The sequence below is a fragment of the Ascidiella aspersa genome, chromosome 3, assembly GCF_963924565.1.
Source record: "Ascidiella aspersa chromosome 3, kaAscAspe10.2, whole genome shotgun sequence".
Classification (NCBI taxonomy): Eukaryota; Metazoa; Chordata; class Ascidiacea; order Phlebobranchia; family Ascidiidae; genus Ascidiella; species Ascidiella aspersa.
The window spans coordinates 36,197,327-36,222,156 of record NC_139449.1 but is presented as its reverse complement, the minus strand read 5'-3'; the positions used below and the strand labels follow the sequence as shown (position 1 = coordinate 36,222,156).

Below are 24,830 nucleotides of genomic sequence, written 5' to 3'. Positions count from 1 at the left end.
AAAAGCATTTGAATAATGAGCCACACTAGCTGGAACAGTATACTATAGAGAAGAGGAGGACTCACGATCGTTGTTTGAAGCTTCCTCCTGCTCCTCTTGGATCCTCCTGCGCTCCCACTTGATGATCACCTCCGCAACATCCACCGCCAACCTGGAGCAGGAACAATGGGATCGTTAAAGGCATAAACACAACGCATGTCAACGTCGTAAAATACCATAAGCCAATACACAAGTGGGTGTCATTGTGCGAACGTTCTACAAAAACAATACGCATTATGACGTAATATTGGTCACAGAATAGTATTACAAGAATTAGGAGAAAGGATATACAGAAGTGGGTTGCATTGCACAAATGCTCGTATAAGACAACATGCATTTTTTCAATAAAACCCGTGTATTGTGTTTCTCAATAAGCAGTTTTTGTCTTAATTTGGTCAGAGATAGTAGCAGCATGAACGCCCATACAAGAAGTAGGAAAGTTTCGAGTTTTTCCTTTATTGATTTTTCAACACTTGTCTTAATGCTTATCGAAACATCTCCAAAAGATTTACTGTATTTTATACAAAAACAATCGACAGTGTAATCAAAAAGCATTCCACTAATGTTACCTTCTCTGTTCCATGTTTGTGTTCGGTGCGAATCCAAGCCGTTGCATGGAGGCCACCATCTGCTGGATAAGACCGCCGTTTACCGGGTAGTAGACCTTGGAAAAAGAAATTATGATAAAATCTAAACAAAAAAATATAAAAAAGCTAAGTATAGTATTGTTTTGCATTTTAACCTTTTAAAAAAAACATGAAAAAAACGAACTTGGCTTAAATAACAAAAAGTGGAAAATTATATAAAACTATTACAGAAAAAACAAAATGTGACAAGTAATAAAATGTTTTAAAAATACAATGTGAGCGAAAGATTTATTAAACAACTAAATATGAGAAAAAAAATTACACAAAAAATAAAATAAATGTAACAAAAAACATGTGTCAAAAAACGTGACAATAAGTTAACAAAATGCACCCCCGACCCTTGAAATGCCTGACAATAAGTAAATAAACGCAAATAAATTAATAAAATCCAACTTTATCCAAATAAAAACTAATAAATCAACCCAGTCTAACCTTGAAATGCCTGACAATAAGTTGCAGAACATGCATTAGCTGTGCAAGGGTGTGTCCCTCTTCAACGATAATTTTCTTGGTCCAGTGCGTCAGCATCTGGTTCCCGTCTTCCATCCGGACCGGCATGGCAGGGGTCAGAACGTCCAGGGCCTGTCGGACCACGGTACGGGCCTCCACCGCGTGGGCCTGTGTGAAAATAAGCGGGGATTAGAAACCCATGAACTTTTAAATCAAGGAAAAAAATAATTTTAGTGGGAAGCTTGACAATATTACTGCTCGTTTTTTTTCGGCGTTCCTTATTTTTTTTTTACATAACGAACTTAAAAATGCATTTTTCCTTCATTTGTTAAAACAGTAATTAAAAAAAACATTTACAAGGACTTTGTAATAAGCAAATCAATTCAAAGTTTTATATTATGACTAGGGATGCTCAAAGTAGAATCCCAAGGCATTCTAGAATAATAGGTTTCGAATCTAGAATAACGAATCCAGAATAGCGAATCCTAGTATATTTTTGTTAAATTATCTAAACTTGGTTTTGTTTGGGGAAGGGATTAATCTTAATCTACCACACAGGGCCTACAATCACAGCAATAAATCGCCCAAACAATTTGCTAACATGTGTACATTATAATAAAAAAATCTCCCATATGTTTAACATTCTTAACAACTGTCATTTGAAGCAGTTCTGTAAACTGTATTATGTCAACTGTCCAGGTTGTTGCCAAAACTTATATTTTTGCCAATAGTGAGTACAATGAAACACTGCGCACAGAAGTCTTAAGCAATTCGGACCTGTTTTTTAAAGCATTGTTGGGTTTTAGTGCTTCGTTTTTGACTAACATGATCTGTTATGCAGTCAAATAATGTACTGCAAAGAATACAAAGTTACTATTGACATAACGAATTCTTGACAATTACGCTGTGCATAACTGCATAACCTAGCTAAATATTAGCCTAAAGTTGACCTTAAGTAACCCTAAAGCGCATTTTGTGGACGGCCAGCACGTTTTACAACGTAATATTACTTTTGCAACTTAACGCATTTAGGGAAATTGCGAACTTCACACCAGACATTACACGTTAGTCGCTCGCCCAATAACGCTTGATTGACACTTAATTATTAGACGAACGTTATCGCGAGACGCGGTAATTGATCGCCCGAAATAAAGCTGACACTGCACTACCAGGTTACATTTAAAGCAAGCACCGAAATAAATGGCAGAATTGGATTCGAATCTCATCTGGATTCGAATCCAATGATTCGATATTTTACTTTGAACATCCCTAATTATGACTCAGATATTATATTTCGTTTGCTCATTTTTAATGCTCAGTACCCAACCGTAACTAAATTATAACTTAAACATGAATAGGAGCTTTCTAATAGCACTTTGAAAAGAACACACTGAATAATACTTCTTCATCGCATCCTATCGTCTTTAGATTTAACTCCGCACAACTTCTCACCTTAAGTAACGAATTTACGAGGAGGTAAATCTTACCTTGAGCAAGGAGTAGAATGTCTGGAGGACTATCTTCTTCCTGATTGCGAACCTCGCGATGATGTGGGAGAGGAGGAGGTGTCCGTGATACTTGGACGCAGGATCGACGCAGTTGCGTGGCAACAAGCACGGCCAGGCGAACGTCATTATCCTCCGGAGCTTGTTGCCATGACGTTTGTTTGTGGGATCGTGGATGTGAGGGGATGCGCGCTCCACCAGGAGTGAGAGGAATCGGAGGAGCTGGATCTGAACAGCATCCGGAGCGGCGTAAGGCTTGTCGGGATCGATAACTCTGAAATGATAAGGAAAAAGTTAGATTTATCAATGTGTTGCTAAACTACAATCGCACATACAGGATGTTGAACGCGTTGAATATAGGGTGTTGAATGTCAATTCGTTAGTCCTTCCGTTTTGGTGGCTGTTTGTCTGTATGTATGTCCATCTTGCCGTGCTTCTATTTGTGCGCATGTGGGTCAGTCTGTTTGTTTCTCAGCGTGTATAATATACTGTATATATTTTAATTGTGCGTCTTTATGTTTGTATATATGCCTGCTTGTGTGTCTGACTGTGCGCATCTAGGTTGTTCAACTATCCATCTTTTCGTCTGTATGTCAATCCGTTTCTCTGATAGAGTGACTGTTTGTTGCTAACTACAATCGCACATCTAGGTTGTTGCCCTGTCTTTTTATACAGCTTTCCGTCGGTATGTGAATTATTTCGTCCCTCTGTTTGAGAGACGTTTGTTTGTCTGTTTAAATGTCCCATCTGTGTGTATGTGTGTCTGCCTGTTTGTTTGTCTGTGTGAGGTTTGTCCATTTATTGTGAGTATATTAATATATGTTTGTGCGTCTGTATGTGCGTCTAACCGCCTGTGTTTCTATGTATTTGTTTGTGTTTATTTGTGCGTCTGTCTCTGTGTGTCAATCTATTTGTTTGTCTGTCTATTTGTTTGTTTGTCTGTCTATTTGCTTGTGTGTCTGTCTATGTTTTGTGTGTCTGTCTATCTTTTTTGGGCTGTTTGTGTGTCTCATCTGTCTGTGTGCTTATCTGTGCTTCCATTTGTTCGAGTGTCTGACTGTTTTATGGCTGTTTGTGTGTCTATTTGTTTGTGCGTCCGTGTGGGTATCTACCTTTTTGTGTGTCTCTGAGTGTGTCTATCTGTTCGTGTGTCGGTCTGGGTGTCTAACAGCTAACTATCCTACAACAAACAAACTAAATCATTAAAAAACAAAAGTTTAAACCAACTTTCCAACAAACAAAGAACACACATCGTACAACAGCACAAATACTTTCAGACACACAGACCCACCCACCTGTTTACAAACAGACTGATGCAATCGTTGGGGCTGTCGTTGTCAGGGTTGGGGGGTCCCCCAATTAGTTGCTCCCCCTCCCCCGAGTCGAATGCCTTCCTGAAGATCGGGATGAGGATGTGCTGGATCGCTAGAGCTTTGAGGTCGCTTGGGAAAGTTGAGTCGTGATAGAGTTCCACGAATTTGAAGAAAATCTGGGAAGGAAGGTTAATTTTTTTTTCTTTTTGATTTTTCGAAAACTTTTCTGGCCTTTATGTTTGGCGACGAATCAATGATTAAAAAGCTAAACCAACTTGAAAAAAAAAATTGAAAAGAAAAGGTTGTTTTAAATTTCGTTTTTTGCAAACTTTCCTGGACTTATGTTTGGCGACAAAGTAGTAATAAATTAACTAAAGTAAATGAATATAATGTGGCTGAAGCATTGTATGAAGTGTAAAATTTTTCTCTCGGCAAATGTTTGTTTTTTTAAGTATTTCGACGTTTCGATTTCCTGTACGGCTATGAAGTTTGTTTTGCCGGAATTACCTTACAAAAGTCACGTTGTTTATTTTAATGAAATGAACGTGTGTCTGTAATCGTTATTTCATTGTCGTTTGAAAAACACGTACAAATTGCAGATAAGTGGTTTTACTATCATTGCACAGCGATTGATTACAAACGAAATATGTTATATTTTGTTTTACTGGGGAATAAATACATAGTTTTGTTTTCTTAACCTAACCTAATACAGAATACCAGTATCCAAGGTATAGCGCAGGGGTGGGCAAACTGCGGCATGCGGCTCTCCGGCATGTTTTTTGTGGCTCTTCTAGTCGAATAGTAAAATTCCTCCCAAATTGTAAAGGCTACCAAGAGTACCGTTTATGGACGTTTCTCTCTTTTTCTTTTCTTTATTTAGGTCAGCATTTCGTTTATGACGTAACACTAGCCATAGAATCCGAAGAGTTAGTTAACAAAAGACTGATATTGATAAGTATTGTTCGTGTTATTTTGTTATTACCCCCTATTATTATTGTGATTTTATATTACCGTTTTTTTCTATCACAATTCTGTTATTATTGCTGACTTTCCATTATTTGCCGTTTTTGTTTTGAAATAATTTTGAGTCTCTCTGGTACTTGTATTTTCTGCAAATGGCTCTTCCATTGAATACCTCTGCCCACCCCTGGTATAGCGTTTTGCTAAAAGTTTTTAAACTCTTGCGAAAATGTCTACCCTAATCCTAAAACCTGATCCTTAAAAAAACCCAAAATCCTTACGTTTCGCTTCTGCTGGATTGAATAGTTGCATGGCACGTGTTCATCGAACCAGGCTCTTAGGAAGTGGAAATCCGCGAGGTTTCGTGTACTGAAAGCCCGCAGAAGCTGGAACTGGAGTCGAACGTCTGTCGGGTTGTGAGCTGCGTACTTTAGAAGGCATTTGCACAGGAGTCTTGATTCATCAAAGTGCGCGCTTAGACTCGTTTCTAAAATGCAAACAAGACTTTACATTAAAGGTGATCTACAGTACCTTATCATTCACTGAAATATACAAACACATATGTGTTCAACAACTGTGTTCTCGCCTTTCCAACTTCAGATAGGGTTAGATCGCAGAAAAATTGGCACTAACCACGAAGGTTTTTCTCACCTTTCTCATGCTTTAAATGGAACTCAGGTGTCGTCCAAATCTCGTGTAGTTTGTTAACAAGATTCATGTTGGAAGGGAGGAACTGTGGGTTGTGTTTTGCCAGGATCCACGCGATCTGAAAGTAAAATGTTTAAATATAACATAATAACGGCATTATTCCGAAAATGCAGCTTTGAAATGGAGATACAAATAATTCAAAGTTTTATAATTTTATAATTTAGTCGTATAATGTGAGTGATTTTAAAATTATTTTATTTTTACTAACTCGGCGTAAACAGAGAAAATTAAATGCAGCTAAAGTCAATTTGTTACAGCACACCTGGTCTATTTGTTTAAAACATATAGAAATTAGGTGCAACCGTTGCGCTCCACTGACCAGTATGCCGAGGTACTGCAGCTCGGCCAGCTGGGGATTCAGCGCCGTGACGTCACACCTCTGACTGAAGCACAACGTCATCACTCGTGACGTCTTCTTCTCCATGCGCTCCCGCAAGGTGTCGCCGTTCTTGTCCTTGCGCTTGAGGAACGTGATCTGAGCGGAAGTGCAGAGGGTAAGAAACGTGAAAACAGCGGCAGCGTAAAAGGATTCGTGTTTAAGCAAAGGTTGAAATATTTTTTTTTAATTTCGCATAGAAAATTCCTTTTATTAGTGATTCAAAGTCCAAAATTTGTGCAGATATTAAAACACTTGCATTGTTTCAATTATTTTTACTGGGTTTAAGCTCTTCACGACAAAAAACTTTTTTGGAAACGTTTTCATATCGCCTACCTTTACTTTGATTTCTAATTTACTTGATTACGGATTGTTGATGAAATACTTTTTTATAATGCTACCTAATTTTGTACGACCCTTAGTGTGTATTTAACATCATTTACAAGCTTTTAGGAATACTTAAAAGATTGAGACGACGACACTAGACAATGCATATTATGTAATCTGGAACGACTACACAATGACACTTAATCCTGCAAAATTTCTAAAAAGCCTTTTAAATTTATGGCTTTAAAATGTATGGCTCTAATAAACCCTTTTAAGTTTATCTCTAAAATACATTATTGAATTATTCACAACCTAGTGCTGTGTGGTTATTGCTATTTAATCTCCATAGGTATTTCAATCACGTATAAACATTATGACGTCGACAATGCGCATTGTTTTATGAAGAACACCCACACAATGCCAACTCCTGTGTTGCAGTTTGAATCTATTTTGTGTATTTTAAGTCGTTAAACTTCCCACCATCATTCTGTTCCAGTGTCTGTCGGATGCGTGAAGATCATGGAGGAAGATGTTGAGAGCTGCATCCGGATGTTTAGTGAGGAAGCAGAGGAGCGGTTTCCTGAGAGGACTCCCGACCTCCAACATCAATCCTGTCTCCGTCTTCACCGAGAGACTGATCAAAGGTTGGAGGAGAGTCTGGATGCAAGGGAACAATGGGATCAATGAATGGAAATAAATGTGCCTCTTCGTGAGAAAGTGAGATTTTTTTACACTTTTTGTAGTTTAACTAATATTTAGGTTACCATGTGTTCTAATGGAAATCCTGGAAAATTCATTATCTATACGGTTGAAATAAATTAAAATACACCGACTAAATGACATCGTGTTTCCAGTCTCATAGCATGCCTTAATATGGGAAAGTTGTGTTTCTCAAATATAGGAAAGTTGTGTTTCGCAAATATAAGACCCAAAGCAATTTTGTTTTACCAAACAAACTTGGTAAATAGACGAAGTTCAAAAGTACCCCGACCATTTTAACAGCTCTTCGAGATAGCAAAAATGTACATTTAGTACAAAGCGTTAGCTGTGGCAATATGCATTTTAAAGTACGTTTTTTATGAGTAATACATTATGCTAAAGCTCCTTTGTGCGCCTAAATGGCAAAACTTAAACAATCAAATTTCATTTTAGATAGTGCAAAACAAGCACAATAAGCAACCTGTGGAGCCAGTGGAATAAGGTGGAATATTTCCAATATAGCAGCGCACAGCTTTAGTTCTTTAGATACGTCAGCCTTGCTCTCTTGCGTCTGCGCTGCCGCTCCGGATGAAGAGATGGACTGGGACGACACCTGGCGGTAGAAAAGTGATAAATTAATACATGGGAATGAGTTGTTTTTACAGGGTCGGTTTTAAGTTGGGTCTTGGCAGTTACAGCTTGTTGTTTTTTTCAGAAAAATAACCACAATTTTTTCAAGGTAATTTCTGTGACGTTTTTAGGATTAGTTTTAAGGTTCAATGTTGCAAAAAGGCGCATCTTTATGGAATCCAAAACCATTGGCCGCATGTTTTTGCTGGGTTTTTTAAACTTTGAGTTTCATGGTTTGTTGAAGGTTTAATGTCCCTATCTTTTTTAAACTTAAAACTTTTAAACCTAAAGGCAACAATTCAGTTTACAAAAGGCCTCAATCGAAATAAAAGCTAGTTTTTGAAAATCACTTCAATTAGCTGATTTTTAAGCAAATTTGCACCGAAAGAAAACAAGCGTGTTCCCGAAAAATAGAATCGAATGTGGAAACAAATATCGAAAATTTATAAAAAAAAACACGTATGCACAATCACTTATACCTGTTTATGTAGCGCAGCCTCCAGCCACTTGCTTAGATGGGCGAAAAGTTGTTCACAAAGTTTTTCGTTGAAAGTGTTCGGGAAGAGACGGGACAGTGCCGCCAAGTGGTGGACAACGCTCAAGGTCAAATTTCTACAGAATAAGGTCAAATATATGACATGGGATTTTTAGGGCATAACTTCGATTTCTGAAGTTTACTTTAATTTAGCAATTTTACTTAAAAAAAATAAAAAAAATTTATATAAAAAATATATGTTTTCAACACTAGGTGGCGAAAATGCGCCACATTTGAAGATGTTTAATTTGATTATTTCTGTTTAAACGATTATTTCTATAAAAAATGGTAAATTTACTACGAACTGTTGTATTTTTTTTACCTAATTGATTTAGTTTGTTAAGACAACTTATTAGGTTATCTTATCATTTATTGAAAACATGTTATTGGTAACATTAGGTACACTATGCACGGATCTCTAAAGTAGTGAAATAAATGTCAAAGCCAAAAACGTCGCTTAAACCGACATCACCTTAATAAAGACGTTTTTCACGAACTTGTACGAACTTCAGTTAATGTTAAATTAACTGATGGAGATACAAGAGCGTATCGAAACGTCTATTCACGATTTACTCGACCTATTTGGCTTTAACATTCATGTTAACATAAAGTTTTACTTATTTGAGAAAAATACTGATAAGAGTCTACTCTTCCAAAACCAGTATTTCAAGTACAAATAAAAATTACCTGCCTACCGCTAAACATAGCTTCATCGCAAAGGCCTTGCTTTTTTTGTAGTTTTTTAGCAACTGTTTTTTTTTGCTATTAAGCTACCATTTATTATTTATCTAAACATGTGGAGCATTCAGTTTTACAGATTTGGTAAAAAAACTGATGAGTTTCTACTCTTTGACAACACTAGTTTTCCAAGTAGACTTCATAATTTACCTGCTTTGTCTAAATTTAACACAATTATTTAAAACAAATCCGAGTTTCAGCCATTTTGTTTTTTACCTGTAATCTCCCATCTTGAGCAGTGTTGGCCTCATAGCGTTGTGGACAACATCGGTTTCAATCGGTTTTCCTTCTGCCTCTGTTCCTTTAAGAAACTGGCTGATGCAATCTTCCGCTGTCTTCATCAATTCTGGACTCTCAGAACCAAGTTGCTTGAAGAGAACGTTTATAAGCTTCTCCTTCACCTGGAAAGCGGTAAAAACGGAATTTACGGTTGTGTGGAGAATGGTGAAATATGGAATTTAGGGATGCGTTGAGAATGGTAAAACACGGAATTTAGTATTCGTCTAGAATGGTAAAATACGGAATCTGGGGTTCTGTGGAAAATGGTAAAACACGGAATTGACGGTTATGTTGAGAATGGCAACGTATGAAATGGGGTTCTATGGAGAACTGTAAAACACGGAATTTAGTATTCGTCGAGAATAGTATATCACGAAATTTGTGATTATGTGTAAAATAGTAAAATACGTAATGTGGGGATTTCCGAGTGTTTTTTTTAAATGTAATTATTTCTAAGTGGAAAGGAATAACCCTACACAGAAATGTCTTAGGTACTCGTTTTTTTTTCGAACATCAAGTTTTGCTTTGCTCGTGGTTATAAACTTTGAGTTGTTTATTAATTATACCGGTACTGTTCAAATGGTTTTACAGACAACATACCTGCGGAATGTAGTGGAGTACAGCCAGTGCCTTCATGGCGCTCACACGCAGTGGGATGAGGCTTGGGACATTCTTGTAGCAAGCAAGTTTACGCAAAGCAGCGTCATCCGCCTCGCATATGTTGAACAACTCGGTGAAGAAAACCTGGGGAAACAGATTATAGACGTAGGAAGAATTTTACAGAAGTAGGTAACGTTTCGAATAACTCTCCACTGTGTTCAACATGAATAGAGTTCACCCTGACGAAGGCGGCTTGTATAGGTTGCCGAAACGTTGGTTAACAATTACAATTACCAGAGGATCTGTTTTTCATTTATATGAATAGAGTTATTCGAAACGTTTAAAGCTACTTCCTTATAGGCTTTGATATTTATTCTACTTATAACTACAACCTCCAGTTATTATATTTAATATTTATTCGAAAGGTTCGCAAAATGCTAACTACTTCTGTATGGGCTTTGATATTCTTATTACGTCTTACTGCAACCCCAAATTATTATGCTCCAACGTATCAATTTAAGATAAGAATTATGAACATAAAACTTGTTTATTTTTTAAATTTATTTTTAGTTGTTTTTAAATACAACGCTAGGAAAAAAACCTAAATAATCACAAACCTTGTGTTCCTTAATGGAGAGATCCAGCGTAAACAACCTCGGCTTAAGAGAGTTACAGAAAGTGTTTCCGTCCATTAAACCGATCTGTGTGTTGACCGGTTGATGACGTAGCAAGTGCTTACGTGGCGGGATCATGTCGGCCAGTACGTCACGATGACGTGACATGATGTCAGCGACGCTCCGGCCCCCGAATGTCTCGGCGAGGGTGTGAAGGGAGCAGACAGCCTGGGTGGGAATATGGGGGTTAGGGAAATACCCGTGTCAAGTGAGTTGAACTGTAGAAAACGGCCTGAAATTGTTTTTTGTTTTGTTAGGTTAACCCAGTGGTTTCTCAGCCGGGGTGCCATGGCTAATGCTTAAGGGTGCCGATAGGTATTTGAGATTTTTTTGCGCAACTGGTGAGCTTATTGATACAACTATTTGTGTACGATTAGAGACCATTATATCAATTGACATTTTCCTACATGTTTCACGTTGATTGTATTGTTCCAGTTCCATTTACAGTTCCATTTCAGTAAAATACTCAAATTCGAGTCGGGGTGCCGAAAATCTATTTATTATTTTTAAGGGTTGCCGTAAGCCATAAAAGGTTGAGAATCACCGGGTTAACTTGTTGTGGACATTGTAGTAATGCAAGTCCTTTATGACGTAGGTTTTTAAACTTTTTTTGGTTTGCGACAGACTAAAAACTAAAAAAAAAACACTTGCGGTGCACTAAAAAAAAAAAAAAAAAAATTAATCGCCTTGACACATGACAATAGGTAAAAATTCCACCATATAATCAGTTTCATGATGGATGGGTTGTATAAAGTCTTACATGCCTATTCGTAACATAAATTAGTTAAGGTTAAGGGTAGCAAGATACATAATTAAATGACGGCCTCTACATTTTCCAAAAAGAGACTAAATAACTGAGGGTAAAAACGCACAATATGTCGTGAAAAAAATTCCCTTGCTTTCAAAAGCGGTATTCAAACGTACAATGTTGTTAGGGTTAGGAAAAATACACAACTACAAGGAAAATGGCTGCTTTTAAATTGGATCTGCTAACTTGGTTTAGAACTGTCACGGACTGAATAACAAACAGTTACTGTCTAGACACGCAGTATCCATATGCTGCCTAGGATATGACCGCCACAGTATTTTATCAATGAGTGCCAACCAATCTCTTTAAAATAAATTGTCGTCGCAAACAGTACCAAAGGATTTCTGGGAAGCGCGTGAGTTGGTTGCAAAATCTCCAAGCTAAAAAACAGGCTGATATAATACCGACACAATGCGGCAAAACAGCGTTCGAAATATCAGAGTGCACACGTAAAGTCTTGTCATGAAAGCCGTAGTAAACATTTCGACCCATGCTCGTTTAAACGCTTGTTGTTTAACTAGTTTAAATACGGCAAGAGTGAGCATAGGGTGCATCAAAGTCGATTCTTAATGAAGATAGAAGAACGTATCGAAAAGTCTTCCTTAAAATGTTGTCAAAATTCAAATTACTCCACCTGTTTGGCCTTTTTATTCATATTCAAACCACAAACTTATTGGGTGAAAAAATAATGATATAATTTTCATTGTTTATATTTATTCGAATCTATGCCTCTTATAATACTGCCGGTTGTTTTTCTTTTATCCATGTCATTAGATCCAAAAGAACCACAAAGGTTAAGTAGGATCGAAACATCTTTACGCCAAAAACGGCATCATCAAATTTACAAAAACATAATTCGAAAAATCGTTTTTTGGCGTAACTGCAGTATTCATTCTTTTAATAAAGTTTATTATATCTTTTTAACCTTTGTGGTTCTTTTCTATCACAACTTTTTTCGAAAGGCAAGCATCACTTAACAAATTTTACAAACACGTTTTTTTAACAAAAAACACAAATTCTAACGTAAAAGTTTTGGCAAAAAAAACGCACCTGTTCTCGGACCAGCTGATTCGGTGACGTCACTTCTCGTACCAGCTCGTGCATGACGCGGTTGAAGGATGTTTGCTGGAGCGCGGCGACCTTGGGCTGGCTGGCAAGGTCAGGGGGTAGAGGGGCGGCACATTTTACGAGTAAGTCCTGCCAAAAAAAAAAAGTTAATGTTTTCACTTTAGGAGCAACCAAATAGATAATAAAATCATAAAAATCAACGACATACGAAAAAGTAGCACGTTACGGCCTTTAAGACGCCGAGATGACGTCATATGTGGGTAAACGACCTTGACAATATAGACTGACCTTGAGTATGTCCTTGGCAAGGTCAACTGCCCCACTAGAAACCTCGTTGGTGAGATCCATCATTACGAAGAATAAAGCGCGAAGAAAGACGTACTGCTGCTCCAGAACCCATTTCACTGGCATCTGTGGGGTAAATAAGGGTCATAAAGTGGGTGAGGGGTAAATAAGGGTTAGAATGTGGGTAAGTGATAAAAATGTTCGATTTTCGCTGGTATTTTTAAACTTGACAAACTTATTTTTTTTTTAAATTAATTAAGGAAATCCAGGTGAAATTTTAATTAGCATATTTTAGTGAAATTGTAAAAGAAACGTTTGGAACGTCAACTTCAGCTAAAAGGTGACAACAAAACCCCTTGGAACTTTTTTTAGTTTGGGACTGGTTTAAAAAACTTAAGCTTACAGACCAACCCTAACCAAAACCCACTTCACTGGCATCTGTGTGGGGTGAAAAGTATACGATATCTCTAGCTAGGATAATGTGGGGATGCGTAAATCGGATTGACATTCCCAAAATGTACATTTAAATGAATACAGCGGGAGCCTTCAAAGGGGCTGATCGAATTCAGTTGACCAATTAATGATGTTATAATAATGAAATATCCCATTTTATTGTCATCCATGTAAAAACTAGGGCTAAAAAAAAAAATAAGATATCTACACAAATCATTTCTGTTGAAGTTACAATGCACCAAGGCTGCATGAGTTTTAAATTAAAATTTCGTTCAACGCTGTCAATCGATTGTACGGACAACGTGTTGTCAACTTATGGAGATTTCTTGAAAAGCAAAATGTTAAACATGCACAGAAGAAATTCTTGGGAGTATTAGCGGAGCCTTAGGGCAAAGCGTAAGTTCGCGCGAATAAAGAGCAAACTGTTTATTTCTTGAAATATTTAGCTGCATGCAATTTTCTCTCTTGTAGCCACAACAATTTGACTTATTTTGAACGAGTTTACTGATGCCGTCACACTTTTGAGTCAACATTTATGATAAATTTAAGATTTCTGTGAATTCCTCAACGCTAGCAGTTTCAAAACTCTGACAAAATTGTGACGCAAACGTAAACTTGTTGATTGGTTTTCAATTTGCTCCGCACTGTGCTTCAGGGTTTGCATCAGCGGTTCTTAACCACTCGGACATGGAATCATTTCGATGTGGGGCAGAGAACAAATTAAAAAAGCCCGATTTATTGAAGAATTTAGTTCCACTTGTGTCACTATGCCTAATTTTAAAGAAATATAGGCTTGAATTGAAAATAAATGTAAACTAAATGTACATTTATTGTGAAGCAGCAAGTATCTTACTAAGGCACGGTTGAATAAAAAATCTCTTTTAAAATATGTTCTGCTGTTTTTTATTCTAAACCAGTTTTATAGTTTTTTTGGAGTTATGACAACATATTTGAAGCTCATTGACTAACAAATTATTATATGTGTCGGACCATTAGTTTGTGTCAGCCCAGCGAACAATGTAAAATAAAAGGGTCAATATTTTAATTAATTATCAAATCTTAGCCTTAAAGATTCAAGATTGAAATTATTTTTATGCACCTTTGCAAACAAAAAAAATAGCACACAAATAACACAAGGACAGCGAAATGACCTTACGGCTATCGATTCGAGCTGCCCAACAAAAATAAATAAATTTAGTGGCAATATTGAAACAAAAAAAAAAAAAATTTACCCAAAATGGCGCGTATCACCTAAAATTTGAGGTTTGCCACAAAGATGCTTTATAAGGTTACATGGAATTTAGTAACATCTTGGTAGTGAAAAATAAACATATAAAGGCGCCATATTAATATGTAACTACAAGTGTTCGTCTGGCTGTGCAAAAAAAAATCAAAAATTGAGACCTACTTTCAAACAATATTTAAAAAGCGATAATAGGGGGTTGAATATACCTTTAGTCTATAGTTATGTTTCACATTTTAGATACATAATTTTCGAAAACATTTTTTTCTAACTATGTGGAGCCGATCCGTAAAAATTTGTTCCATTAGACTTTAGCTGATTTTCTAAACTTAAACTATAACTGTTGTAAACTAAATCATAATGATTAGCAGAGATTTTTTAATGTCCATAGGTTAAAATTCAGAGACTGATCTGTTTAACAAACACTTAAATATATTGATGCCTTTAAAATATAAATAAAAATCTAAGAAAGAAAATCATTTGTTAAAAAATTCAAAACTTTTGCGACCTTTAACGGAAAATACGAAAAAAATTCCCGTCCTAATCTTTATGTTAGAATGTTATACCAAAGACATCAGCGAATTTTGGGGGGTTGACTACAACTTTGTGAAGCACTTTACGCTTAATAGGAATAGGGGGAAATAAACTATTTATTAGCACGTTTAAAACGGTTCAATTTTAAGGAATCCAAAACCATTGGAACTTGAGTTTTATTGCATGATATTATTAATTAACACGTTTATGGCAGAAGAACCAATGTAGTCCACACAACCGCGTATTCAATATTAAGAATCATAAAAGTCTACCAGAAGCAATAGCGTTCTCACCGTCTCCATAAGGTACTTAATGGCGCTGCATCCACCGTACTTAGAGTACCAAGCTCGATCGTAACAACATCCACACATTCGCTCAGCTAAGTAAGAGAAGAGAGGGAGGTCAGCTGCACGCTCAGGGGAATCAAGGACAGTTCCTGCGGGGGGGAAATGAGTTAGACGTTAATATCTTAAATCGGTGTGTAGAAAACGCGAAAAAGGGACTATACAGAGCATAAAATTATTGGAACTTTGAAGACGCGAATGTCCTGCGTGAAAAGTGGCTATACTTTGTCTATTAAATTGGTGGAAAAAATTAGAATTAGATGGATTGAGATATTACTTTTAATATGCGGAGGATTGAGATATTACTGAACCGTTCCTGTGTTGCGAAATCATTAAATGAGCAAGTACCAATCTTAAAACAATTAAAACTTTAAGGAGTGAGATATTATTGATTCAACTGGTCCAGCAACGTTCATGCGTAGCCAAACAAAGGATTAGTTCCCAGTTTGATACCGGTTGAAAAAAAAAATGAAAAAAACATAAAAAGCGGGGTGGTAAGACGTTGGCAGAAAATATGGAACTTTTAAGATTGAAAGAACTATTAATAATCTGATTGATCGATTCAAGCAATGCTGTTGAACTAAACTTAGTTTAAATATAAAAAAAAAACTTTGGGGTAAATTTGTTTATGGAAAAACTAAATACAGCATAATGTTATGGGATACTGGATGGGACAAACTCCCCTCATATAGCTCAACCAACCTGCAGCTTTGATAATGAGCAGGATTGCAATATTGCCGATCTTGCATAGCTCTTTCTCCTCGTAAGCCATACACTCAGCCACAGCGTCCACGAGAACCAGCGGGTCCATCCCCGATCGACATGACATAGAACCGGCTGAATAACCTGACAAAAACAACATGGTTGATTTTTTGATTTGACGGGTTTTCACCTGACAGCTCATGATTAGCGCTAAACACTTATCTGTCTTTTTTAAGTATCGTTATCGTTAGTGTTCAATTTTTTTAGGTATCGTTATCGTTAATATAGAACTTTTTTTAGGTATTGTTTTCGTAGTATTGAATTTTTTTAGGTATTGTTTTCGTTAATATAGAACTTTGAACTTATTTAGGTATTGTTATCGTTAGTATTCAATTTTTTGGGTATTGTTATCGTTAATAAAACACTGAACATTTTTAGGTATCTTCGTCGTTAGTATTCAATTTTTTGGGGGTATTTTTGTCGTAAGCATTGAACTTTTTTAGGTATTGTTGTCGTTAGTGTTAAACAGTGGATATCTATCTTACATAGTTTTCAGAAGCCTTTTAGGAAGTAAATATCTAGCTTAGGATTATCCTAAACTAAAAGACTAAAACAAAAATGACCAGTACTTGTATTTTTTCCCGGTAGTGGTTTGAAAAGAAGCGCTGTATTCCTTACATCGTTTTACAGTGTTGTAGTACATCTTAAAATTATCTGAAGGCTAATGCACAGTTTTCTTGTTAAGTGTTGTAAATTTTTAATTAGCCGAAGCCAAAGAGGTGTTGTATTTCGATGCAGTTAATTATTCAGAGTTTTGAGTCCCTAAACTCAAAATGACTCAGTTGGTCGAATGACTCACCACTCTTACTGGCATTAAATTCGCCTTTGGGTATCAGATCTAGATTTTATCTGTACGGACACAATACACATATTTGGAGCTAAGTTATTGCTTTAAAAGTAAAGTGCTTTATTTAATCTTAATCACTAATTGTGCAACTACAATCATATGGAACAGGGTGGTCCAACTTATTTTCATCGCGGGCCAAATACTAGGTTTATTTTATCTTGCGGGCCAATGTTTTTAAATAGCGATTCTTAGACTTATTGCTGGCAAATTATACATAGTCTACTCTATGGCATATATACTAACTTTATGGAATGCATACCTTTGTTCAGTTAGGGTAGTTATGAAATAATTTCAACACCAAAAAATTAAAAAAACAAAAATTGAAGTGATATTGCCAGATTGAACCAAAGCTGACTACCAGTTCGCGGGCCACGAAATCTGAACTCGCGGGCCAACTTTGGTGGCCCGCGGGCCTGCAGTTGGATCACGCTGATATGGAACATAATGGCTAGAGGTTGCAGTTATACGTGATTAAAATGCCAAAACCCAAACAGAGGTAGCAAGCATTTTGTGAACGTTTCAAATAAATTGTAAGGTAATGTTTAGAGGTTTAAATTAGACGTAGTAGAATACCAAAGCCCATACAGAAATAGGTAGAATTTTAAACGTTTCAAATAACTCTTTATTCATGAAAAGGCTTAAATATTCTTCCTACAATCATTTGTTTTTTTTTCATTTAGGCATATATTTTAATCCAATATTCGAATTTTAAAAACCCTACTAATCAAAACGCGGTTGCCTTTGGCGCAAAATGGCCGGCTTGACGGGCAAACATGACGGGCAATATAAAGAGACGGAAGCATTCAATTTGAAATTGGATCGTCCGAAAAACCGCCAGAGCTAAATATAACCGATTTACGCTGCCCCGACAGGATACCACCAATGTTAGAAGTATCTTGTTTCTACTATATTTAACCCCAATGCATTACTATTTACGTATTACAATGCACTGTAGCCCATGTAAACATGTTTAGCGCAACCGTTTTTTTATTTTTTGGGATATGAAACAATGAATTATGAAATAGCCCTTATCGGAATAAAAACTAATTAAACTGACAAATATTTTTTATTTATTTATTTATTTATTTTATTTTATTTGTGTTTGGTGTTTTAGAGCAGTAGTGATAGCGCTTTGTTGTAACTATATAGCATTCTTTTTTAAGCTGTTTTTTGATATTTTTTAACCTTTCTGGTTCTTTTTGGCTGGATAAATATTCAATCCTAGTATTGAGAAGGTTCGTAAGAGTTTGTTATAAAAGTTTAAGCTTTTAAGATTCTTATTCACAGTATAGCAACATATTTTAATTGCCCCGTTGCTAATTCGACTTTTCTGTCTGGAGGTGAATACACTAAATAGATAGAGACAGATTTGACCATTTTATTCTGTTTTCTGGCTACATAACTAACAAAAATACAGGGGACTACGTATAAGCATTGTTACTAATCTATTTTTATAAAATAAATTGCTCATAATCTGGTAAATTTGGACGAACGTAATGAAGTTGTTTCTAAACCAAATGAGATCTGCCTATCTTTAACATATAATATAATTCCAAAGAAACTTTCAAGTGTAGTGTGTTAATTCGGTCGCACATTTTATTTAAACTTGACCCATTGTTCAACAATGTAATCCTCGGAAACTCTATTGACACCATGAAGAGCACTTTACGGCCCTTGCTTTATAAACATATTGTGGCGTTTGATACAACTTAATTGTAGCTTAATCTATATTGGTTTCAATTATTCGATTTTAGCCAACTCAAACTTTGCGGTATTTCGGGAAAAGGTGGAAGATAAGGTTAGCAATGAAAGTGTCGAAAACATTTCGTCTGGTCGACCGAGCTGAATTAAGTTGAAATACAGCAAAAGAAAAAACAACTTTAAACCGAAACCATTTATGGAGTTTTACATGCTACATAAACTTAAAACTTTGTATGCTGAAAACAAAAAATAGAATTGTTTGTATGACGCGACAACTTATGTGTTAAATACCAACCTGCTTTATATCCTTTTAACGTTTTTTGCAACTTTCGGTTTTTGGTGACACAACTACTCAAGATTTTTTGTTAAATAATAACATGGTATAGTCCTACAACGAGCTTAGAACAAAGGCTGATGGTTTTGGCTAGACGCAAAACAAATCCCGAAGCCCATGTAGAAACAAATTGCATTTTCTAAGCGTTTCGAAAACTGATTATTCATTGAAAAATGAAGTTGAAAGCTAATAAAGAGTCAGTTGAAACGTAGAACAATGTCATCAACTTCTAAATGTGCTTCGATATTCCAACTACTCCGTACTAAAAAACACTTAATTTTTTCTCACTCACCGAGCAATCCATGTTGTTTCTGTTGTTTTTCCGTGACGGGGAAGGGACCGGCTTGCTGGGCAAGCGTACACAAGGTGTAATGCCTCACCACGTGCGCTACGAATGGCAAGGCTACTTTCCTAAGGTCCTTGATCACTGCACACACTGAAAAACAAAATAATTCGGTTGTTTCGATGCTTAATAGTTAATACTATACACAGCGTAATGTAACTATAATGGAAAGCTAAGACATCAACAAAATCGACAAGTGAATTCAGGGATGCCGATCAGTTTCATGAAAAGAACTTGAAGACTTAAAAAAAATTGTACTTTAGAACACTATATACGGATCTGTTCATAAGTTTAATGGTGAAAATAACGGATATCACTGATGATGGCATGAGCATTTGCCGAAACGTTTAAACAATAAAGCATGTCGCTTTTTATGTCTATTTGGGCCGTTATTTTCACCATTAAAAAATTGTAGGTTTCTAAAGATGTAAAATAGGATCATCATCAGTTAATGTGACTGAAACACCTCTAAACCTCACTTAGAAGGTGTAACGCAATGTCTATTTACAAGTGAGGTTTGGATCTGTTCAAGTCACATTAACTCAGTGGTCGGCAAACTGTGGGCCACGGCCCAAATGTGGGCCGCTGAGCCATTTTTAGTGGGCCGCGAGGTACTTTTGAATAATTTAGTGTTATCACGTAGTTGTTGGCCGCGTGGTAGCCGTACATTCATTGTAGTTAATTTTAAAAGTTCATGTGGCCCATAATCTTTAAATTGGCTCAGCTTTAAAAGGCCCATGCACAAAATTTGGTCCTGAGAATCTGTCGAACTATATTTTTTTTTATGGCACTGTTTTGTGCATCAAGGCGCCGTGTAATTAAAACAATTATCCTGAATCCGCCACTGTTTTCGTAGTTGTTTTACACAGTGGGCCTTCAATAGGTCTGAAAAGAGTACTTTGGGCCACGACAAAAAAAGTTTGCCGACCACTGCATTATCTGGTGATGCTACAAGCAGATATCAAAATGTGATCGCCCGACGATTTTTGAAGATAATTCGGAAAGCAAACAGTATAAACGCCATATTCAACACAATACGTCAAGGAAAAATACAGTTTAAAGCAAAGGAACCAGTCATCAAATGAAAATCGTCAACCCTAGCTGCAATGCTTTATTCCGACCTTCTGCTTCAATGCTCAAACGCGAATATTTTCATTAATTTTAAAGATGAGCAAAAGTCAACTATTATGTGTAGACGTTTCAATGCAGTTAATCTATTTTTGATGCCAAGTTACAGAACACACTGGGTCCAAAAATATTTTTTTGTGCAACTACAATACTAAATGAATAACTCATTCGTTCTCCACAAGTGGCGTATCCAGAAATACAAAAAAGGGGGTCCGGACCCCCAAACTCCCCCCTGGATACGCCACTGTTCTCCACCAATCAGTGGTTCGCAAATGTCACAAACTAGTATCTATTCTTATGTGTTAAACTTGTTTGTTTTTTTTGTTTAGCAAACGGCATTTACATTTTATGCAAAGGTTAGGATAATTTACGCAACTACGATTATACTGCGGCTGTCGTACGGTAAACATTTCGTAGGCATTAAATCCGCTTACGGTAAAAACTAGACGATTAGCGCTACAGGTAATGTTGTTCCTCCAATATTCGTAAACTATAATTCTAGTATAATTTATGAAGAAAAGGTAACTCTAAAACTAGCATAATTTGTGGAAAACTGGTAAATCTAATTCAAGTATATTTGCGTAAAACAGGTAACTCTAATTTAAGTATATTTGGGAAATATAACCCACGCAAAGTGTGTAAAAAGATAGAAGTTGGTACGCACCCGGAGAAGGGTGATAAGCACTGACATAACTGATGGCACATGTCACCGTATCTACTTAGAAGCGTAATGTTTTCAGGTCACTTCCCTTGGCTAAGCAAGCCGAAATTCTATCCCTTCTAACATTTCGGTCAGATACCATTAACGGGCTTGGCATTTAGCGGCTTTTTATGGCAGTTACGAATAAACGCTCTACGATGAATCACATGCGGTTGACATTTATTAGACAAAACCGACAGCGTAAAGTTCAGTAAGACATAAAAATCATAAAAAAAAAATCGCACCTTTGTAAATGCACGCCAAGCTGACATAACATCAAATCAAAAACAGCTCCTCTGGTAATCGCAATTGCTTCGTTTTTTGTTAAGTTAAGGTATTATCCAATCATAGGGTGTCTTACATAACTGTTGCACCAAGGCATAGTATTAAGAATTAAAAACATCTCCTCTGGTCATTGCAGTTTTAAAACAACGTTTCCGCAACCTATTCAAATCGCCTTCTTTATATGAATAAAACGCAAAATTAATTATTATAATTATTATGCCTGGTGTTTTTGTACTGATAAACTATTTTGGTGCAATTTTCCTTAATTTAGGTTTTTAATGCGTCAGAACGGATAGACTTGACTTAAGTGGAATCAATTTATTATTTCCAAGTATGGAAGTATGGATTGTTTTTCGAGTATACTGGTAAGTTACGAAATATGGGACTTGTCCAACTTAAAAAAATATAACTAAACAATACAAGAAAAAGTTTTATGGGCGACCTTATCACGTGACTTGCGTGTCGATAATCACCGTGATGACGTCATCATTTTCATTTCAATAAATCCGAGCGGCGGCGCTAGAGAGTTGCCGTTGAGACCGAAAAATAGTTTTAAACGAAAAAGACTAGTTCCAGTCGCAAAAACGTCTTTTCGTTGCCTTAGGTAGGACGATGTCGGACAAATTCGTATTTGCGAATAAATATATATTTGTTTTGTTCTAAATGATGTTATTCAGCCAGGACTAATACCGTATATTCGGTACTTCTACAGTTTAAAATTTCTACAGTTTAAATCGGCAAAAATGTGTTTTGCATTTTTACCGCCACAAATTAAAAAGGAAACTGCCTTTTATTCCATGGTAAAAAGGTATTACAAAAACTCGCTAATAAAAATATTTAAACTCCCATTAAACAATCTTCGGGTAAAATTCGACCTTCAACTAGAAAAACACGAGAGAGAGAGATCTTCCACATTTTCGGACAATTTTAGGGCACTGACAAAATCGATAATTTTTGTCCAAAATATCGGGTATCGGGAAAGTATCGGACATCCTTGGTTCGGTTTTTCTGTAGAAAACTAATAAGTTGAACCTAATCCTAAACCAAGTAAAACTACCCTTATCAGATGGTAGAGATCAAAATCTTTCAAAAAGTACAAGCAGTTTGGCAGACTAATCTATACAACGCTGAAGTCAAATACAAACTTAAATTACAAATGCTAAATTCTCCCTAGAACTGTTAAACAGTTCAAATCAATCTCCCGCCAAGCAACAAGTAGGAAAAATATTTATGCTGTTGCTACCAGGCATAATATATTAAAAATAAGTTCTTCTGGTATATACGTATTTGTCCAACGTTTCGCCTAACTTTAACGAAAAGATTACCCTTTTGTTTCAGCGCATCTGGTTTGCAGAGCAACCAACCGCTTCGCCCCACAATCAATCACAAAATCAGTTCCGCTAATTCCAAACACGCACAACTTTTTGTTGGCGTTTATGGCAAACTCGTCCATAAGGCTGCTTTGAACTGCATAGTTATATTTCGGAGACAACTGACTAGGCTGGATATGTTTCTGATAATAGGCACGTTGTGGGTTTCTGCAACTTTGCTCTAGAAAATGACAAGGATGGAATAAAAACGATCCAAAGTTTCTGTCAAATTTATGACGTCGAAACACAATCATTTAAACGTTTAATGAAAAAATAAATAACAGATAACGTTTCTTAAAGTATAGGAATATCAAAACCCATATAGAAGTCGGTAGCATTTCGAATTTTTATGTTGAAAATAAAAAGAGATAGATAATCGAAACGTTTACAATATGCCACCTACTTCTGTATGGGCTTTGATATTTCTACTACGTCTAACTACAACCTCCAACCATTATGCTCCAAAAGTTTTTAAAGTTTTATTTAAAACAAGATTTATTTCTCTACATTATACAGTCTTCGGTTGATTCGTTGCATTTGGATTCAAACCTTACGTCTTAACACAACTTGTATCTTTGTTAGCAAAAAAAAGAAACGATCGTTTTAACTGGATTTTAGAAACTATCTTTCCGTTCATTTTGCGGCTCAATCTTAGCAAAGGGCTTTTCTATTCTACATGTGCTCATTTCCAGGCAAAACAGAAGTAAGCCTTTACAATATCGATTTTAGGTAAAATAAGCATTTCAATTCCCAAAAAGAACAAAAATTCGCTCTGACTTACAAACAAACCGCTTAATAATGGGGTAACTAATCACAAACAGATTTCAAATTCGATAGGAAACATCGTAGACCGAATTTGACAGCACATACGGAAGTAGGTTGAATTTTGAACGTTTCGAACAAATATTTATTTAGTTTCAACATATAACACAACTTAAACTTCTGTATTGGCTTTGAAAGACACCCTACGTCTAAATACAACCTTTCGACCATTATCTTAAGATTTATTCGAAAGATTCAAAATGCTACCTACTTCTGCATGGGCTTTGATATTCATTCTACGTCTAACTATTACAACCTCAGACCACTATGCTCTAAAGATGAGAAACAAGGTTATTTCTTTACATGTAACTGTCTTCAGTAAAGTTCTTTAACATTAAAAATTCCTAAGCTAAAAAAAGGGGCAACTGTATGCTTTAACTCCACCTTTTCAAAGCTGTATTCATCACAGCTTATCACGCGTCTACTCATTTGATCAGACAACTTGTACGTTCTACATTCCCAGAACCTTTTTTACTCCACAGCTTTCGCTATCCACGTGCTATGACGTCATGCGGGCTGAGGCTGCTTCTAGACGTTTGGAGTCTAGTGCTAAGGTTACCGCCAAGGCTAGCTTTTCCCGCCAAATTTAACCAATCAAAGGCTGCCACGTAGAGAGGTTAAACCGAAATATTTTTTTGGAATTTAAAAGGAGCAAAAAGTGCGGCAAATTTATTTATTTATTTTTTGTAAAAAGGCAACATTTTAAAAGAGTCTTTTTTTAAGATTTTTTGACAAACAACAGTAAAAATTTTAAACGACGTCCAAGGATTTTCCAATGTTTTCCGAATTTTCCTTTCCAATAATTATAGATTGAGCATTTTTTTTATAGATTGAGAAATTTCAACCTATGCATACAACGTATTTCACATAACAGAAAGTTATTTTATGTGAAACAAAACCAACGAGCAATCTGTTTCGAATAATTGGAAATCGAACAGTTTTTAAGAAAGGGGAAAAAATCTATACATAGTTTAAAAAAACATATATAGTTTAAAAGGTATAAAAACAAAACAATAATTTAAGTAAACTTTTATACTAGCACCAACAAGGCAGTACGCTGCAAGTGATACAGCACACTATTCTAAATTACTATTTGTTTCCAGCAAAATTGGACAACACGATTTTTTAGACAAAAAAATCCAACTAGCCACGATAGCTTTAGAAAGAAAGGGGATTCGTTGGATGTTTTACAACTTAAGCCGCTCGGCTCTTAACTTTCCATAAAATCAGTTCTGGAAACAACTTATTGTCACAGAATAATTTTACAAAGACAATAAATTGTAGTACTTCGAGGACTGTGACTGGCAAGCCACAAAGTGCTGT

General features: G+C 36.1%; 1 protein-coding gene across 1 annotated transcript in view; it reads right to left on the bottom strand.

Annotated features, from left to right (window-relative positions):
* LOC146162763 (transformation/transcription domain-associated protein-like) overlaps positions 1-24,830 on the bottom strand; it is a 91,213-nt gene that overhangs the window by 30,252 nt on the left and 36,131 nt on the right. The window contains 19 exon segments of the mRNA XM_083384260.1: positions 66-151; positions 609-703; positions 1,119-1,304; positions 2,624-2,915; positions 3,937-4,130; positions 5,196-5,401; positions 5,566-5,680; positions 5,942-6,097; positions 6,806-6,982; positions 7,506-7,637; positions 8,128-8,266; positions 9,144-9,328; positions 9,807-9,950; positions 10,424-10,648; positions 12,339-12,485; positions 12,645-12,767; positions 15,165-15,307; positions 15,918-16,061; positions 19,152-19,295. Of these exon segments, the coding sequence (XP_083240386.1) occupies positions 66-151; positions 609-703; positions 1,119-1,304; positions 2,624-2,915; positions 3,937-4,130; positions 5,196-5,401; positions 5,566-5,680; positions 5,942-6,097; positions 6,806-6,982; positions 7,506-7,637; positions 8,128-8,266; positions 9,144-9,328; positions 9,807-9,950; positions 10,424-10,648; positions 12,339-12,485; positions 12,645-12,767; positions 15,165-15,307; positions 15,918-16,061; positions 19,152-19,295 (3,033 nt within the window).